This window comes from Trachemys scripta, chromosome 15 (genome assembly GCF_013100865.1).
Source record: "Trachemys scripta elegans isolate TJP31775 chromosome 15, CAS_Tse_1.0, whole genome shotgun sequence".
In the NCBI taxonomy this organism is placed as follows: Eukaryota; Metazoa; Chordata; order Testudines; family Emydidae; genus Trachemys; species Trachemys scripta.
The window spans coordinates 8824725-8843258 of record NC_048312.1 but is presented as its reverse complement, the minus strand read 5'-3'; the positions used below and the strand labels follow the sequence as shown (position 1 = coordinate 8843258).

Sequence of the window (18534 nt, the reverse complement as noted above, 5' to 3'; positions counted from 1 at the left end):
TAACAGTCTACAGGAGGAAATGTCATCCAGTGATTAGATCAGCGACGTGGGGATTCTACTCCCGCTTTGTGTCCTTTGGCGAGCTCATTGTCTTCTCTGTGTGCCTCAGTTTCCTTACATGTATCTTCTCCCATATCTCCTAGCAGAACCGTATCTGCCTTGTTGGGGAGGGGGTGGCGGGGGTTTTGATTAGTGAATGGATGTGTGTGAAATGTTTGGAGATACTCAGTGCTTTTGAAAAGCAAAGTCCCACCCAGAGAGAGACCTTTAGGACAAGGACATCATGGACGTTTTCCAACTCGAAGAACAAAATCCCCTCTGTTAAGAACACTTGATTTGAGCTTCCTCGTTCTTTCTGGTCCCCAGCCCTGTGCAACTTATCCTTACAAACCCCGCTACTGTTCTCAGCCACTTGGCTGCTGTTCAGCCCGACGAGCCGTCGAGGGAAGGGCTTGAGGGAGCTGCTCTGTCTGGGGTCGTTTTCTGATCTCCCCCTCTCTCTTGCCCTTTCAGGAACAGAAGTTTTGCCAGCGGTATGACCAGCTGATGGAAGCCTGGGAAAAGAAAGTGGAGCGCATTGAAAATAACCCCCGGCGCCGTGCCAAGGAGAGCAAAGTGCGGGAGTACTATGAGAAGCAGTTCCCAGAGATCCGGAAGCAGCGGGAACTGCAGGAGCGCATGCAGAGGTTAGAGGAGAAGCGGTAGGAAGAGGCTCGGCAGCCTTTCTCCTTTGCCTGTAGGGGGCTCGGGTTCAAAGATGGTTTTAGATGGCTGGGGGTGGCTCCCGGGTAAACAAGCCCCCTCCTTCTCCTGCAATGGAATAACTGTTAGATGCACAAACCACAGAGCCCCATGAACAAATAACTTGGCTGCTTTCTCCCCAAGGGGGATCAGCCTAGCTCAGAGGAGGAGGAATTTCAAGAATCCAGATCTCCATTTTTCCTGTGTTGTTAATTTCCTGGCTGGCCACATCATAACGCATGGGGTTAGTTCCTCACTCTGAACATCTGACTGGGAGAGGGTATACCTAGTTCCATACTAGGAGGCTCAAATCAAGGTGGACGGACCCAGTCTAATTATTTAGTCATGTAGATCGTTAAAAACCTATCTAGGCTTTGATCTAGGTATGTGCACAGAGGCCAAGCGTCTGCAGAACGTGTAGAAACGATTGCAAAGGATCTGAAGGTGTTAAAGGTGTTGCTCTCTCGCTCCATTCATAGGATCAGCATTGTCCACCACCACTCCCATCCCCACAGCTCATTTACCTCTCCTCAACTCACCTCCTCTTCAGAAGCACTCTGAAGGTGAGGCTGTTCCAGAGCGAAAGGAGGAGCGGCTGAGCAGGCGGTGGTTGGCTCAAGAAGCCTTAGCAAGTCAGGACCCAGACTGTTTAGTGTGGTGCCATAGTCTGTGGGACTTTTACCATTGACCTCAGTGCGAGCAGAGTTAGGCACTTGTAAAAGTCCCACCCTACAGCTTCTTCGTCTTTAGCTTTTCTAAAAATGTGTGTAGTTAAATAAGAGCCTAGGCTCTGTCCGTGAGTTTAGACCCCATGTTTAGATCGTAGCTGCTTTAAAAAGAAAAGCATTTAAAAAAAAAATCTACTATTAACAGGCAGGTTTTTCAAAAAACATTGTTAATGGAAGCTTTCTTTGTCTGGGTCTAAACACTTCCCTGCAGCATTTGCAGCCCAATCACAACTGCAGTGGGCAAGATGACCTGGAGCTGAGCAGAAGCAGAAGTGAAACAGTGACTGGTTTATTGCAGTGTTCAGGATGAATGAAATACCAAACTGTGGTGGAAAGTCATATGGATTGTAAATATTCCTAGAGTTAATCGAAAGGCTTATCTACTTGGAGATGCCGCGTGTGGCAAGCCAGGGTGTGAATGCACAGCCCAGTAGCCTGCCTGGCCCTACGGTACCAGGTGGACACTGCTCCTGCGCACTGGAAATTCCCCAGCGCGCTTTGACACACGTTCCCTAGCATGCTGCTGATTTACACCCTGGCTTGCCGCACGCTAAGGGCTTGTCTACACCACGCAGCTTTGAGTGATGAGGCTGTGTCGACACAGCCTCGTCGCTAAAAGTCAGCGTGAGTCAATGCTCTTTTTCGGTAGTTTGTCGGCACTTTTGCCGACAAAATACTTCCAGCACCACGAGCGGCGTTAGCTTTGTTGGCAGGAGAGTGCTCCTGCCGACAGAGCCATGTTCACACTGCCACTTGCGTCAGCAAAACTTTTGTCTTTCACGGGGAGGGCTTTTTTTAAGTACTTGTGAAAGACAAAAGTGTTGTCGACAACTTTGCAGCGTAGACAAGCCCCTGAGTCTCCAGGTAGACACAGGGAAGGACATGGGTTGGGTTTGGTTTGGTTTTCTTTAATTGTAGGCCCCGATCCTACAAATGCTTGCGGTTGGGTGTGGTGCTCACTGCTGAGACTGCTCCAGTGGAATCAGTGGAGCTGCTCGTGGTAGGAAGCACTACACCCAGGAGTGAGAGTTTACACGTTTGGAGCCTATGGATTTTTTTTTAACCTGGGTCAGCTCTGAAACGTGGAGTTTCTGAGCATGCTGCTAGTGTAGGTGAGTTTTGGAGTTAAACGGACAGCCGCAGAACGGCTTTGCAGTCAGGCAGCTCTGAGCCACGTGTGCAATCCCTTCCCTCTCGCCTCCAAGGCAGGCTGTTTCCTATTTTGACTGCGCCGCCTTTCGGATGCGAGGAGTCCCGGGAAATGATGGTGGCGCGGTGCCAAGTACAAGACGGGGCGTACATTTTTCAGTGTTTCATTGCCATTTCCCAGCAGGGTAGGACAGAGGGGCAGTGGTCTCTCCATGTCGGCCGCACGCAGCGAACACGAGGTGTCAGAAATTATTGATGGGCTCTCGGAACAAGAGGTGAGACCAGGTCGCCGTTTCTCCTTCCTTTTTTCCCCACCCGCCCCATTCCCCTTTCCCTCTGGGGAACTCAGTGCAGTCACAACAGACCTCGACAGTGGAGTTGGTGCCGAATTCAATGAACGCCAGGCCGGGCTGTGTTTCGTAAACATTGTCATGCGCAGAATGTGATTCCCTGACGCTTCTGACAGGACCCTGAGCGGGGCTTGGGAGTGTTGGCAGAATCTGTGAGAGCAAGCAGCAGCCCATTGGAGCGCCCCTCAGTGCTGACCTCATCTCCCTTCCCATCCTCGTTGCTGGGAAGCAGCAGGATCTTTTAGAGGAATTCAAGTAATGAAATAACAGTCAAGGTGGCAGGGCATTTTTTGCACTCAAATGCATCTCAGGCCATCAACTCCAGCCGGTCGTCATTCCTACAAACAGGTTACTCTTTTAAACTGAAATAGGGAGTGGGGGAACAGAACCCCACAACAGCACAGGCTTCTGGATAATATTTTAATGGGACATGCTGTTTCCCGAAGGGGATTCCTATGGGATGAATGGTTTGTACATCAGCCAGTCAGATTGACTCTCTGAGTGCTCTGATCCTCTCAGGATGTCCCAGCAACTTTGGCTTCTCCTGAATCTGGTTTTACGAGGGTTCCGCTTGGCTGGCTCTGATCGCAAACTGTCGAGAATGGGTTCGTGCTTGGGAAGAGACAGCAACTGCTGCCCAGCAATAGCTGAGCTGTTTGCTGCATGCACTTGCTGTGCCCTTGGCTGGGAGGGAGTTTGCTTTGACCAAGTTAGAGGCTGACCCAGGAGCTTAGTTCTCAGAGGCGGGGACAGATAGGCACCATGCTTCAAATCGTTCTTCACAGAGGGGGCCCGATGCGCTTCCTGGCACTGATCTCCAGGAACTAAAGTACTCAGCGAGTGGGCCCATAGCAAAGGGTGGTCACTAGTGCTCCATTGTAGAGAACATTTCTGCAGAGGAGCGAAACGGAGCAAACAGCTGGGATGTGCGTTATGCCATTCCACCAAGCTTGGGCTACGTCTATACTGAAGCTGGGCTTCCCCGGTCCTTAATCAACGAGGGCCAGATTCTGAGATCCTTACTCACATTGGGTTCGGGTTTGACACCGGGAAGAGCTCCACTGAAGTCAATAGGGACTACTCGTGAATTTTGCTGCCGTTAATAAATTAGAGTAAGGGCATCAGAATCTGCCCCAAAGTGTTTAACAGTGAAGGGGGGAAAGGATTACGGCACAGCAAGAGGCTGTCACTTTCTGTGGCAAAGCGGAGAATCTGCTGTTTGTTTAAACATCTAATGTGGCAATAAGAAATGATTGTTGGGATGTGCCGTGAATGGACGAAGTGGCCTTTGGGTGAATGTCAGACGTGAACCTGACTATAGATTGTGTGTTTGCCGAGTGGAAATTAGACCCACTTAGTAGCAAATACAGAGTCTAAGAATTGAGAGTTGTGTGGAGAAGTCCATTCAGTTATTGCCTCCAGTGTTTTGGAGACACTGCCCGTTTGAGTTTCAAACCACACTGAGAGCAGAAGGGAAGTGGAGGAGGGTGTTAGGGAAGCTTTCATAAAAACAAAAGATTCCCATGAAAATGAGACTGGCTCCAGACTCATCTTTCCACCCCCGACCCTTTCAGCCCTCCTCCCCATTTGCAAAATAACATTCAGACCAAGATATTTGCAGAACTGGACCCACTCCTGCTTACATCCAAACTGTGCAGTTGAGATTTGAGCCACTCTTTGTGTGATTTTACAAAACCCAGACCTGACTGACAAGGACTTGCAAACCCCCATCGATCCCTGATTTTGCCTGTCTCTAGCTGTGCGCACAGGGGTTGGTTTCCTTGGGTCAAACATTTTTACAATGTGTCTCGAGCCTTTTATTTCCAAAGGAAAGATTAACTATTTCCCTGCTGAGGGTGACAGCTTCTTTCAATATTTAATTTAGGGTTACTCCAGCAATAAAGCTGTCTAGTGCTTGCCCTTAAAGTCTCCTGTCCCACAGCCTGTCCTTTCCCTATGAACATCTGTCCCCTCTAATTCTCCCCTGGGCTCTGTGATGCTGATGAGAACTGTCTCCTTCACTTTCTTTCCCAAAGAACCTGGAGAAGCAGATGCGCCAGCTAGCCGTCATCCCCCCCATGCTATACGATGCTGACCAGCAGCGCATTAAATTCATCAACATGAACGGCCTGATGGACGACCCCATGAAGGTGTATAAGGACCGGCAGGTGATGAACATGTGGAGCGAACAGGAGAAGGAGACCTTTCGGGAAAAGTGAGTGGACTGAGAAGTGGCTGACCGTAGCCAATGGGAATCAGGTGTTGGGAAGCGTGGCGTACGGGCTGGATAACAACTTGAGCACTAGGCCCTGGGTTGCACCTGCAATATGGTGGTAGTGGAAAGCAGTGGTAGATTCTGTGATGACACCCTGGTTACCAGTGCATGCACGGCAGTGTGTTTTGGAAGCTGAATTCCTTGCAGTAGCTTGAATGGCTGCTGGGCTGTAGATAGCAATGACTGGTGAATCACAAAGGTTTTTTAGAAAAACTCTAAATGGTGGTATCTGTGCCAGGCAGTCTGATAACTTGGGTGAGACTGAACCTAGAAAAAAGGACCAAGGTGCAAGTCAGAATATGCCCAAGAGAAGCCGATCTAAAGGTTTGGTTTGGTATGGGGAGCCATTGGAATAGACACCCTGCTTACGAAAGGGGAAATGCATACTTTGAACTAGACAAGGTCACTGGGCTCATCTCATCTCAAGCCTTATCTGGAGAGGTTCTTTGGAGACTTCCAGTCTGTCCTGGTTTTCTCCGTGTCAGGAATACCTTTGATGGCCTTCCTCATAGTTGTTACTTCCACACGCAACTGAAGCAAGCAATTGCAAAGACCCTGTATTATTAGCCTTTTTAAATATATTGTGTCTCCCAGGCCATCAAAACTGCAATATTGCACCTGGAATGATGCATAGGTTAATTATTTAAAGTAAAATGTAAGGAAAATGCAAGGATCAGGCCTGGTTAATGACGCTAGAAGATTCCATGCATGACTGTTGCATTGTCCATGCACGATGGTTTCATTTTTGTCAGGGTGGGCCATCCAAAGTGCAAGCCGCACGTACAATACAATTTACAGACATTGACAAAACTCAGCTTGACCTGACTTCAATCTCTCCAACCCATGAAACTGAATGGGACCCTGGGTCCTGCCGTCGTTCATCACCGACACACTCAGATAAAAATAGGTAACCCTTGCAACTTGTCCTGGGATCAGTTTAACCAGACTTACTCAGAACTTAAGGCAGATTCCAGTTCCGTTCAAGTTGGACAAAGGTTCAGGTTGCTTTATTTTACGCAGACCTCTGAGCAACTCCAAACTTGGCCTTGTGTAGTGCCAGTAGAGAAGTAGAGTGTTACGTTGTTGTTCTATTGTTGTTATCATGATTACAACTAGAAGCCCCAGTTTGCCCTTATTGTGCTGTGCAGATGCACCATGGAAAAAACAATTCCTGCCTTAAAGAACACAGCATGGAAGTATGGCCCTGCCTGAAGACAATCAGGGTCCCTTTGAAAGCACAATTCCCCCGTGGTACCAGAAGTCTGTCTGAGTGTTAGCAGCCTTGCGAGTGCTGACTTTGAAGAGGCATATTGTTGTTTGCATTGCTCTGCTCTGAATATGAAGAGTCATGCATATTTATAAAACTGCAGCAAAACCAAGTTCCTTGATCAGCCATTTGTTTATACGTTTAGTACACGACAAACAGCCTCAGATCTGTGATGTGATCCCACTTTGTTAGTGTGTCTCTGATTCTTTTTTAACATCTCAGTTTCTCCTTTACTCACATGCCCCAGAAGAGCTCTCCAGGGTGTGGTATTATATTTGTATAGATTCACACGTTAGGACACGTGATGTAACAGCCTGCAGCTGCAGATGGGTAATGTTTAAAGGGATCTTTATTGTAAGCTTCCAAGCGCTGCGTTCCCACTGCTCCATCCTCCGCACTAGCCACCTCCCACATGCTCAGTGCCCCCATTTATGTTCTCTTGTTGCCCCGGGAAAGCCATCTGCTGGCTGCAGCTCTGACTAGCTCCCGCTCTGTTGCAGTCATTGATTACAGTGACCATCCTTAGGGCAGTCTGAGTCCTGATTCTAGTCTCCCTTCAGCATGTATAAAGCAGGAATAGCACCACCCAAGTCAATAGTTACGCTGGGATAATAAAGCCGGTGCAGTTAGACCAGAATCAGGCTCTGTGTCTGTGAAGCCTTGTACGGACGTTGATCGTTCAAACCTGACAACACCCCTGTGAGTTAACCAGTGACCTTACACGCTCAGGGAAACTGAGGCAGGGAGGTTCTGACTTGCCCAACGCCGTACAGAGAATCAGCAGCTGAACCAAGGTCTGGAGCTGAACTTCAAGCCTCACGTATGTTTCATTAGAACGTTCGGCCTCTTAGACCTCTGCCTTCCATCGGAGAAAGCAGCCAGCCCATACTGTGCAGTTGTTGTCTACAGAAAGTTTTCCCGAGGCAGAGATTTTACCGATTCCGTAACGCCGAGTCAGACGTGTGACTGCACAGGAGGCCCTCAGGACGGTTTGACTTGTGCCAGGCTGGGTTCTGTCCGCTGTCAGAGAGCCGCTCGCTCTGGGAGCAGCACAAATCCAGCCAGGGGCACTTCTGGGCCAGGGTCAATTGTGTTGAACTCCCAGTTGAATTCCCGTTCCACTGCGTTCCACTACGCTGAGGCCAAGGGAGCAGTTTTGTCCGGGGGACCCAGGCAAGGTATTTTGTTTAAACATGGACAGTCCTTAGCCATAGGTAAGCTGGCTTTCCTTTGGCAATGTACCAGTTTGTTTTTCCCTTGCAGGCCAAACACTCTTCAGTCCTGTCCCACTAGTTAAAGAGGAGGGGTTAGTTAGAGGAGCTGTTGCTTTTTGCATTGTAGGCTCTCTCCCCGCTGGAGGTGCAGCCGCTCAGAGGCGCTATTAGCTGCTCCAGTTGGGGTATAGCCCGCTGACACCGTGTGTGTTCTGCAAAGGAGGAAAAGCCCCTCCAAGCCTCCATCGCCCTGTCAATCTCTTGGGTAACTCAGAAGCCTGCTAAGTCCTCGTGTTGTCCTGCAGTTCCAGCAACAAGCTGAAATAACACATGAAAGGAGGCTGTTTCCCCCATTTGGGGTTGCGCTGTTTTAATTACCCACTGTGCTGTCTTTAAACATAGGGGGGAGAGAGCGCATTAAAAGCCAGGCTTTAACAGACACAAGTGATGATGCATCTGTTCAGACAGGGTTCGTTAGCTGGCAACATTTGGAACCCTTTGTCCCTCGTAGTTTGGGGTGTTTCTTACAGTAGCCAGCCCTCTGTCATGCCGGCCGAAAGGTGAGAGGAAATGGGGTGGTTTATAATGGCTCACAGTTGCGTTCAGGTGAACTTCCCATGAAATAGTTTTCTAAGACCCCAGTCCCCACCCGGACCCAGTGCCGAGGTAACGTGGCACCAGCCAGTCCCCACCCGGACCCAGTGCCGAGGTAACGTGGCACCAGCTAGCCCGTTCTGTTCTCTGCACCAGGAGATGTTTTTCAGACATGAAGCTGTTAAATCACAGTGAAACCTGCACTAAGGATCCTTTCTTACAGGCAAACCCCTGCCTTGGGCAACCACTTCAAAGGATGTCCAAGATTCCCAGACCACGTTTGCTCAGCCTTTGCTTAAGGATCAGCCCGTTTCTTGCTGGTCACTTATATGTCTGCAGGTTCAACTCCAGACGTTAATTCCATGTTCCTTTAGCGCATCATTGCCAGCTACCAAGATACTGCTCGGGAGACTATGCTCGGTCTTTTCTCATCCTTCCCCTTCTCAGGCCAGATTGGGTCTTTGCAGCTGCAGGCTGGTGTTCTTGGCATCAGAGCTCCGGGCTCAATTGCAGCATAAACCAAGCCGCGGGTGGTGGCGTCACTAGCCCCTAGATTCTTTGGTAGATCATCCATCATCATAAGAATGTAGATGGGGAAATCTCATGACCATTGAAAGCCATGGCTCCTAACCTCTCTTGGCGCCTCTATCAGTTCATCAGAGTATGGGGGAAATGCATCTGTGGAGGGTGGCTGAACTGCATAGCCGATGCATCCCTAGCTTCGCAGACCAACAGCCGCGTGCCCCTCACTGAAGGGGAGAGCTGCCCAAGCAGAGTAGCTGTGTGTGGTGGGGAGGGGATTGTTCCAAACCCTCCTTATGAGAACACCCTGCACCATGCCTGCTGTGTGAGCTGCTATGGTCAGCACTCACCCTGTTGAATGGCAGGCAGGTAGTGATGGCGTGATGGCGCCCAGCACAGGGAGGGATGGAGGGGGACACCCAGGACACACCAGAGCCAGAACCCTTGGGCGCTAACTCCGATAGACTTGTTTGGTGAACCCCTGGCTCTACTGAAGTCAATGGCAAAGCTCTCATTGACTTCAGTGGGGTCAGAATCGTCACCTCTTGCCTTTCTCAGGCTGGGTGAGCAAAACTGCAGGGAAACAGGCAGGCGAGCGTTTGGGTCTTTTACTGGAAGGGGCTGAGTGAGTTTGATGCTCTCCCAGGAGCGCAGCTTCCATGCCTGGCTCTCACTTCTCCTAGGGGACTTCTGACCAGCAGCTGGGCCTGGTGGTGCCATGCTTAGTGATTTCCCTGTAACTTCCTCGCAAAGGGAAAACAAATGAGCTGTTTCAAACTCCTCGCTCTCTCCTACGCTTGGCACTTAAAGGGAATTGGTTGCAATCTTCTGCCTCTCTTTCCTTCGGCAGGGCTTGAGAGAGGCTGACATGAAGTGGAGTAGTTGTTAGGCCTTCCTGTTGTATGTGATTTAGCTGATTGCTGAAGACTGCTCCATGGCACTATCTGCTTCAAGATGCTGAAGCTTCTTGTCCTATGTCTTCTCTCCTTCCCTGCCCTGCTATGCAAACCTGTGGAATAAACGCCAAAATACTGGGGCTGGGGTTGAGGGGAGGAGACGCTTTCTCCCCCACCTTCAACTCCCAGTCAACAAAACTTGAATGGGCTACATTGAAAGTTCTCCTCTTTCTGGGAAGCTGCCTCATCAGGACAAATAAATATTTTCTCAAACCAATGAGTCACTTGAAAAGCTCCCTCCCACCGCCCCACTGCCCTCTGCCTTTCCGATTCCAGGCTCGCTCTGCCAGCAGATGGAGTGCTGCCGGCAGCTGCAAGGCCAGAGCTTGGGATCACAAAGGCAAACATGGAGAACAAACAGAGAGATCTCCCGGCTTTCACTTTAATCTTCTGTCTCTTGCTCTCCTAGGTTCATGCAGCATCCAAAGAATTTTGGTGTGATTGCTTCATTTTTGGACAGGAAGGTAAGTTGATTTGGTTTGTAATAAGTGATTTTAAACCCCTTATCTGTCGCTGTCTTTCATTTATCTCAAGTGTTTCTCTAGCATCCGTCCCCAAAGTATCTAATGCACAGAACTATTCCTCCTGTTGAAAAACCTTTTTATAATGCCCGGTGTTGCCACAGAGTCTCTTTCATCAAAGAATCAGTCACTTTATAAATCCTGTATTTGCTGTGGAAAGGCAGCTACTTCTGGGGCAGAGGGAGCCAGCGAGGTGGCTGCACACTAGCCAGAGGAGGGAAAGTGCTGGCCAAGGACGTCCGGGCATAGCCCTACTTTTATGAGAGAACGTGGGACTGGAATGTCTGTGGAGAGTAGGCAAGGACCTTCGTTTTTATTGTGTCATCTGAATGACCCCACATGAAATGAAGTAGATGGGTCTTGGCTCAGCTTGGAAGGGTGCGAGGTGGAGTCAGCTCTAAAGGGATTTGGAGCTCAGGGTCCCAGGGTGTCAAGCCTATGTTGTAGGCAGCTAAACCCACGCCTCTGCTTTATCCCACATTTTGTAGGCATCTCCCATCAACTGGACTGCCCTGTATTGGGGGGTAGCAGACATCCGTCGTGCCCTGTACAGTGTGCTGCCCCTGTCTCGGCTCAGGGCTGGGCCGCAGAGATGTTGTGAATAGTAACCCACTGATCTCTTGCATTATTGTTTTTCTTTTTTTAATTCTGAAAAACCATCAATAGCCAAGAGGTTTTTTGTGGTGGGTAGACACTGAAAGGGCCCGAGCTCACCAATGCGCGTTCCTGATGGATTGATTTACATCAAGGGACTTTCCTGACCCCCACTAGTTGGACAAACAGAGGAAGTATTTGAAAAGCAGACCCCAGAACACAGTGAATCTTCTGTTCCTCCCAAGACAAAACAAGTAATCTGTACGAGAGCGGGGCAGCCTGGAGGTTTGGGTGGTGTCATATCAGTAAATCCTAAATGGGCCCAGTGTCGCGGCATCTGGGAAGGACGTCTCTAGGCTAGCACTCCAGTCCTAGCCCTTTTGACCTGTAGATCTCAAACACTTTGCAAAGGAGGGAAGCATCATTATTGCCACTTTACAGATGGGGAAATTGAGGCAAAGAGCAAGGAAGTGACTTGCCCAAGGTCACACAGCAGGTCAGTGGCAGAGGTGGGAATAGAGTCCAGGTCTCCTGAGTCCTAGACCAGTCTGCTAGCAAAGAGACTGCCCTTCCCCTAAAAGGATGGGATCTGCTAGGACATGGCCAGCCACTTATTGTCCTGGTTGTCCAAGTCGCAAACCAACTTCTGTCTCAGGGGAATATCATCGTAGCCTGGATTAACACACTCAGTTTCTGGAGCAGAAAGCTCCACTTTTCATCCCAACTGGAAAACAGGGCAATAGACACACAGACCCTCTTCTAGAAAGCCTAGCAGGCACATGGCCTATGAAACACCAAGATCTTCCCAGTTCTTCCACGTCATTAAGTCAGATTTGTTATGCCTTGGCTGGTACCAGCAGTCTGCTCTCTCTTCCAAGCCATAACATGTCTCTGCATTTTAGTTATACTCTTTTACAACACAGGCTGTAATTATGGGACCCAACATGTCCACTCGCCTGTTGTGATGGCAGTCGGAGAGAGATGCTCAACATAATCAACTAATAAATTTTTAAATTTGTTTTTCAACCATTTGAAATCGTTTGTAGTGATCTTAGTCCATGGAACAGGTCAGTGTGTGTGTGTGTGTGTGTGTGTGTGTGTGTGTGTGTGTGTGTGTGAGAGAGAGAGAGAGAGAGATCAGGGCTATGGAAAGGGATCCAATTAACGCTTTAGAACAACCAGACTCTGTTTTGCAAACAGCTTTATTCTCCCTACGTGACTACAACAGCCGTGTCGGCAGGTACTGTGCAGCCTACTTATCCTGCCGACAGAGCCGCCTCTGTGGATGCAGAGCTGCTCGCTGTGCGGCTGCCTTCTGTACTAGAGCACCGTCGTGATCCAAACTCCCCTTTCTCCGGTTTTCTAATGCAACTGGTCCATACGTCGTTGCTCTAGGCCGGGGCCTGCCTTTCTCTCAGCATTGTAATTGGAATCCAGGCAGCAGCTTCTGAGTGCAGAGGACTCAGTATGTCAGATTGACAGTGAAATGTGTTCAAGCCAGCAGTTGTGGGATCCAGCACTGCCGGCGCTCTATTCTGGATGGGGGGCACTGATAGGAAGGGGTCCCAGCTCATCACTCTAAAGTTTGCTGGGTGTTGAGTGCCCTGGGCATGCATGGGGGCTTGCTCTGTTCCATGGCTGAGCATTTCTCCTAAATCGCTGGGCCCATCCTGAGCTCTCAAGGGAAAGCCTTGCTCTGGGTGGGTGTGGGAATGTTTTTTTTTTTTTGCCCTGCATACCTCCGGTAATTGAAGGAAACCCTGCTGTATCGGGGTCTGGACACATGCAGTGTGTCACGTGTGCCCAAACGCACAGTGCTGGAATCCTGCGCTCTGAAAGAATGCTAGTGTCAAAAGGGCCGTGCTCCGTAACTTCCTGTGTCGTTACAGACGGTGGCAGACTGCGTGCTCTATTATTACCTGACCAAGAAGAGTGAGAACTACAAGAACCTGGTGAGGAGGAATTATCGACGAAGGGGGAAGAATCAGGTAAGAGGTGAAGATGGATGCACAGGACCTTTAGCCCAGGGGTTCTCAAACTGGGGGTCGGGACCCCTCGGGGGGTTGCGAAGCTATTACATGGGGGGGTCGCGAGCTGTCAGCCTCCACCCTAAACCCCGCTTTGCCTCCAGCATTTATAATGGGGTTAAATATATTAAAAAGTGTTTTTAATTTATAAGGGGGGTTGCACTCAGAGGCTTGCTACGTGAAAGGGGTCACCAGTACAAAAGTTTGAGAACCACTGCTTTAGCCGGTCTCTCCTCCTGACCACACAGCAGCAATCCTTTATATTCACAGCCCACAAGTGTCAGGTTAAGGTGACCCATACCCGATCATTCCTCCTCTCCCCAGGGAGTGGGTGGCCTGGTGGCTGGCCGCAGTGGCTCTTCCCATCAGGGCACTGATCTTGGAATTGAAAAGCTATTTGGGGCCTTGTCGTGGTCAGAGCGGTTCACTGACTGGCTCTCGAGGTGTTGTCGTCTGGGAAGTGGTGACATTTATATATTCTCCTCCTCCCCAGCTTATCAGTAGATTTAAAAAAGAGACTATTTAAAAAGGGAATTAGTGCTTGTGAAAGACCAGAGGTTGGAGTCCTCTGCGTACACAGTAGATACAGTTTAGGCAGTAGAATAAGTTTCCCCAAGTTGTCTACCACTGCACCTCACTGCCATGGCTCTAGGGACCACCAGCCTTACGGGTGAGAAGAATATTCAGTCCCCTTGGGCCATTTAGATCTTTGCCTCCCTCAGACTGTCAGCAAAGGTAACCGTTGTGGCAGTGGCTTTTGTGATACGGATCCTTGAGATGTATCTGCTCCTTGGGAACTCAGCTGAAACCACTGCACTCATTTCACAGACAACCGAAAAGAACTGGCAGTGGCGTGTGGTCACCCTGTGCGGTCAGCTCCAGGGCTAGATTTGAGCCAGTGACTGAAAGGTCACATTAACTCTGCCACTGAGATTTTCCAAGCTGTCTAAGGGAACTGGGTGTCCACGTCTCTTAAGCAGCATCGGCCGTCTCAGCCCACACCTTTAACCCAGTGGAAAGTGTGCTGGTGAATCCCGAACCTTTAGGAACCGTCCATTTCACCGAAGGGGGGCGGGGAGAATCTATTTAGATAACGTGATGCTAGGGAGGGGGAAAAAGGCTAATGCCATTCTTCCTTGTCCTATTATATTATTAACATAAGCAGTTCATCCTGATGCCTTGCTATAAGAGGTACTTGTCTGATTGGAAGGGAGATGGGTAGCTTTACCCCAATTTGATCTCCACAGCATTAAGACACCAGAATAGTTAGCACATGATGAATACCACAGACTGGCCCAATTTTCTCTTCTCTTTTTCAGACTTAGAAATGGAAAAGGCCTATTAGGTGATCCATCTCCCTGCAAACATGGGATGGTTCCCTGCAGTACATTTTCTAGTGTTGACCATGGTCTGTTTTGTTAGATCACAGCAACTAGGACGTGAGGCCACGTTCATTCCTTGCTCATATCAGAGGCACATGGCTAATTCTGATTTCAGTGTTGAATTGAGCAAGTAACAGGCACGGGAAGTGAATTTACCACCCTCCTCTGCTTGTAGATGTGCACCTGTGTGGTGACATACCTGCATATACTTCACTTAGTGTGTTTTATTTACATTTTAGGTTATAAACCATACTTGCTTACAAAAAGATCACACAATTAATGAATGGGCCTATGTGTGATCACTAGAAGTAGGGTTCTGTCATTTTGGAGGCTTGTAAATGTCAAGCATTTGGAATTTGAGGATATTGATTAAAATAAGAGTGTCGATCGGAAGTTTTGAAGGGGTATGTGGAATAATCAAGCCTTTATTAAATCTATTATTATTACCAAGCGCCCAGAAGTGTGCTAGGTGCTTCGCAGAAAAAGGAAAGCTGAATGGACAGATTTTCCATGGGCGTAATTTGGCATCGTTCTGTTGAAATCAGTGCATGGGTTGATTGGAGGTGGTGAAGTACAAGGGAACAATGAGACAAAACAGGGTTGGTATGAGAATTCGTGGTCTCAGCGCATAAGGTTTTCAGAAACCCTGCAGCTGTCTGAACAACAGGAGAAAGGGGGCTTCTATGCAACCTTCGTAACATCAGTCTGCATTCCACCTTGTTAACTAGAATTGATGCAGTTAAAGCATTGAACTTGCCATTCTAGATAGAAGAGATTTAAACATGAGAAACTGGGATTTAGTAGAGCGGGGAAAAAAAAGAAATGTAGTGTTTGTCGTAGCAGAGCATGCAGCTAAATTCAGATAGACATCACGTTTCAGCTGGGTCTTTTGTTGCTCTGTTTATTCTTTTGAGAAGGCAATATTGGTGGTTTTATTTGCTTTGAGGAAAGAGAGGCGCTCAGGGCGGGTAGGAGATAATTATAAGATGAAATGAGCTTTTCTAATGTCAAGACTGTCATTGTGGTCTAGTTATTAGAACATAAATTTAAAAAATTCCCATAGCTGCTCTGGCCGATTGTCCCCTGGCAAAGGATATTCCTTGTACAGCTGCTGTTTACTGCTGAAATAGCTCTTGCTGCAATCAGGGACTTCGCAGGCTCTACATAATAAAACCAAGGAGGTTGGTGTTCTAACTCAGAACGTGGGCTCAATGGTTGGTATGTTTTCCAAACTAGAATGAGAGAAAGGTGAGCAAATCTGATATCCTGTCATTCCTACTCCCCCCTCACCAACACGCTAACACTCTCTAAAATCATGACTTTGAATTCAATTTAAAAAATCACACTGCACTGCCCTTTGGCCTTTCAGCACTGGATCATTTAACAATTTAAGGGCAATTCATAATCTTGAAGTTACAGTCTTAATACCTTAACCCCAGATAGAGTACAAAGTTAATTACATACTGTCTTTATGTCTGTGTTTTGTCAGGCGTTCTACAAGCAGATAACAAGCTTAGCTAATACACATGAGCTTGTGTTAATGGGGGATTTTAACTTCCCTGATTACCTGTTGGCAGACTCTTACATAATATGCAAAACATAATATGTCCTGCAAGTTCTTAGCATGTGTAGGGAACAACTTTCTGATTCAAAAAATTTAGGAAACAACTTGGGGGTCATCCATTTTGATCCGGTTTTGACCAACAGAGATGAATTGGTTGCGAAGGGGAAGATGGTTGGGAAGTTGGGAAGAAGTGAACATGATGTGATAGAATTCAAGATCCTAAGGAAAGGAGGACACGAGAACAACAAACCAAGGACACTGGATTTCAAAAAGGCAGATTTCAACCAACTCAGAGAAATAGTAGGCAGGATCCTATGGAAAGACCAATTAGGGGGGGGGAAAAAAAGTCAGAGGGCTGGCAGTTGCTAAACGATGTAATACAGGAGGCTCAACATTAAGCTGTTCTGACACAGAGGAAAGAGAAGACCCACAGAAGACCAGCATGGCTGCACAAGGAACTTTTTAGCTATCTGAAAACCAAAAGGAACGGAGGGGCATGTCCCCAAGGAAGTATAATGAGAATAGTGTGAGCATGTAGGGACAGAGTCAGGAAAGCCAAGGCAAAGAATGAGTTACAGCTGGCAAGAAATGTTAGAGACAACAAGAAGGGGTTCTACAAATAGGTTAGACACACACAAAAAAGATCAGGGATGGTATGCGTCCTCTGCTCAGTGGAGAAGATGAGCTGGTAACAGAGGATGATCGGAAGCCGGAGCTGCTTAATGCCTACTTTGTTTCAGTCTTCACACAAAAAATAACGTGACCAGATAGATGACTAGTGAAGTTAACGTAGACAATACAGAGGGAGGGATGCAGATCAAGATAAGTAAAGAACACATCAGAGATCTTCTGACTAATCTGAATGAATTCAAATCAGCGGTGCCTGGTGCTATTCACCCCAGGGTGCTGAAGGAATTAGCTAAAGAAATCTCAGAGCCATTGGCAATATTATTTGCAAACGCATGGATGACAGGAGAGGTCCTGGAAGCCTGGAGCAGGGCTAACGTAGGGCCCATCTTTAAAAAGGGGGGGAAAGGAGAAGCTGGGGAACTATAGACCGGTCAGCCTGACCTAGATCCCTGGGAAGCTACTAGAGCAATGTCTAAAACATTCAATTTGCGAATACTCGGAGGATGAAGGGGTGATCACTAGCAGCCAGCATGGATTTACCAAGTACAAATCATGCCAAGCCAGCTTGATTTCCTTCTTTGACAAGATAACTGGTTTAGTGGTTAGGGGGAATGCAGTGGACATAATATACCTGGACTTTAACAAGGCTTTTACTATAGTACCACATGACATTCTGTTAAGTAGCTGGAGAAATGCAGGCTCGGTGGAACTGCCATTAAGTAGATACATAATCGGTTAAACAACCGCAAACAAAGAGTAACTATTAATGGACTGTCAGATTGGAGGTAGGTCTCAAGTGGGGTTCCACGGGGATCTGTACTGGTTCAGTGTTGTTTAACATCTTTATTAATTACCTGGATGAAGGAATACAGAGCATACTGATCGGATTTGCAGGAGAGTTGCCAACGCTTTGGAGGGTAATGCTAAAAATTCAAAGGGATCCTGATAAATTGGAGAACTGGGCTATAGACAACAAAATGAAATTCAACAAAGACAAATGTAAGGTGCTACACTTAGAGAAGAAAAACCAAATGCACAAATTCAGAATGGAGGATAACTGGCTTGGCAGCAAGACCTCTGAGAAGGATCTGGGAGTTGTGGTGGATCACAGCCTCAATATGAGTTAGCAATGTGATGCTGTTGCAAAAAACGCAAATGCAATTTGAAGTTGCATTAACAAAGGCACAGCAGACAAATCACGGGAGGTGACTGTACCGCTTTACTCAGTGCTGGTTAGGCCTCAGCTGGAGTACTGTGTCCAATTTTGGTCACCAATGTATAAAAAGGATGTAGAGAAACTGGAAGGGATACAGAGGCGAGCGACAAAGATGATCAAAGGGATGGAACGCAAGCCATATGAGCAAAGGCTGAAGAAATTGGTTATGTGTAGTTTGGAAAAAAGGAGATTAAGGGGGGGATATGATAGGGGTCTTCAAATACTTGAAAGGCTGCCTTAATAAGATGGAGAAATATTATTCTCGCTTGCCACAGAGGGCAGGATAAGAGGCAATGGGTTCAAACTACGGCATAGCAAATTTAGATTGTTTCAGGAAAAACTTCCTAACGCTAAGAACAGTAGGACAATGGAACAGATGCCTAGAGAAGTCATGGACGCTCCTTCGCTGGAGAGTTGCAAAAGGAGGCTGGAGCCATCTGTCTTGGATGGGTTAGACACAACAAATGCTGCATCTGGGCAGGGGGTAGACAAGATGACCCTTGCGGTCCCTTCTAACCCTGTGGTTCTATGAGTCTATGAATTCTTTACCTTTTTCAAAAACACAGTTTTCTAATATATAGTTTCATCATCACTCTAAAACTTTAAAAAAAAAATCCGATCCAATATTACCGTGCACGTTACTAAACAGTTACTGCACTGGGTTGAATTGAAATTTACATGCAGGCACACATGCATGGAGGGTGTAAACTCTTCAGGACTTCCAAGACACAGTCTCCTTCAATGACTTACTCAGCTTCAAATTCACTTCATGGTATGAGGGAATGTGTTGCTTCAGTCTTGTGT

The 18534-nt window shown here is 47.8% G+C and overlaps 1 protein-coding gene across 11 annotated transcripts in view; it reads left to right on the top strand.

Annotated features, from left to right (window-relative positions):
* NCOR2 (nuclear receptor corepressor 2) overlaps positions 1–18534 on the top strand; it is a 391355-nt gene that overhangs the window by 256283 nt on the left and 116538 nt on the right. For 9 of the 11 annotated variants that reach the window (XM_034791186.1, XM_034791190.1, XM_034791187.1 and 6 more), the window contains 5 exons: positions 514–701; positions 2803–2893; positions 5005–5183; positions 10206–10260; positions 12801–12899. In XM_034791186.1, coding sequence (XP_034647077.1) covers positions 514–701; positions 2803–2893; positions 5005–5183; positions 10206–10260; positions 12801–12899 — 612 coding nt within the window. Of the gene's footprint in view, positions 1–513; positions 702–2799; positions 2894–5004; positions 5184–10205; positions 10261–12800; positions 12900–18534 lie in introns of all 11 variants that reach the window. The other 2 variants (XM_034791189.1, XM_034791188.1) reach the window with 2 other exon arrangements.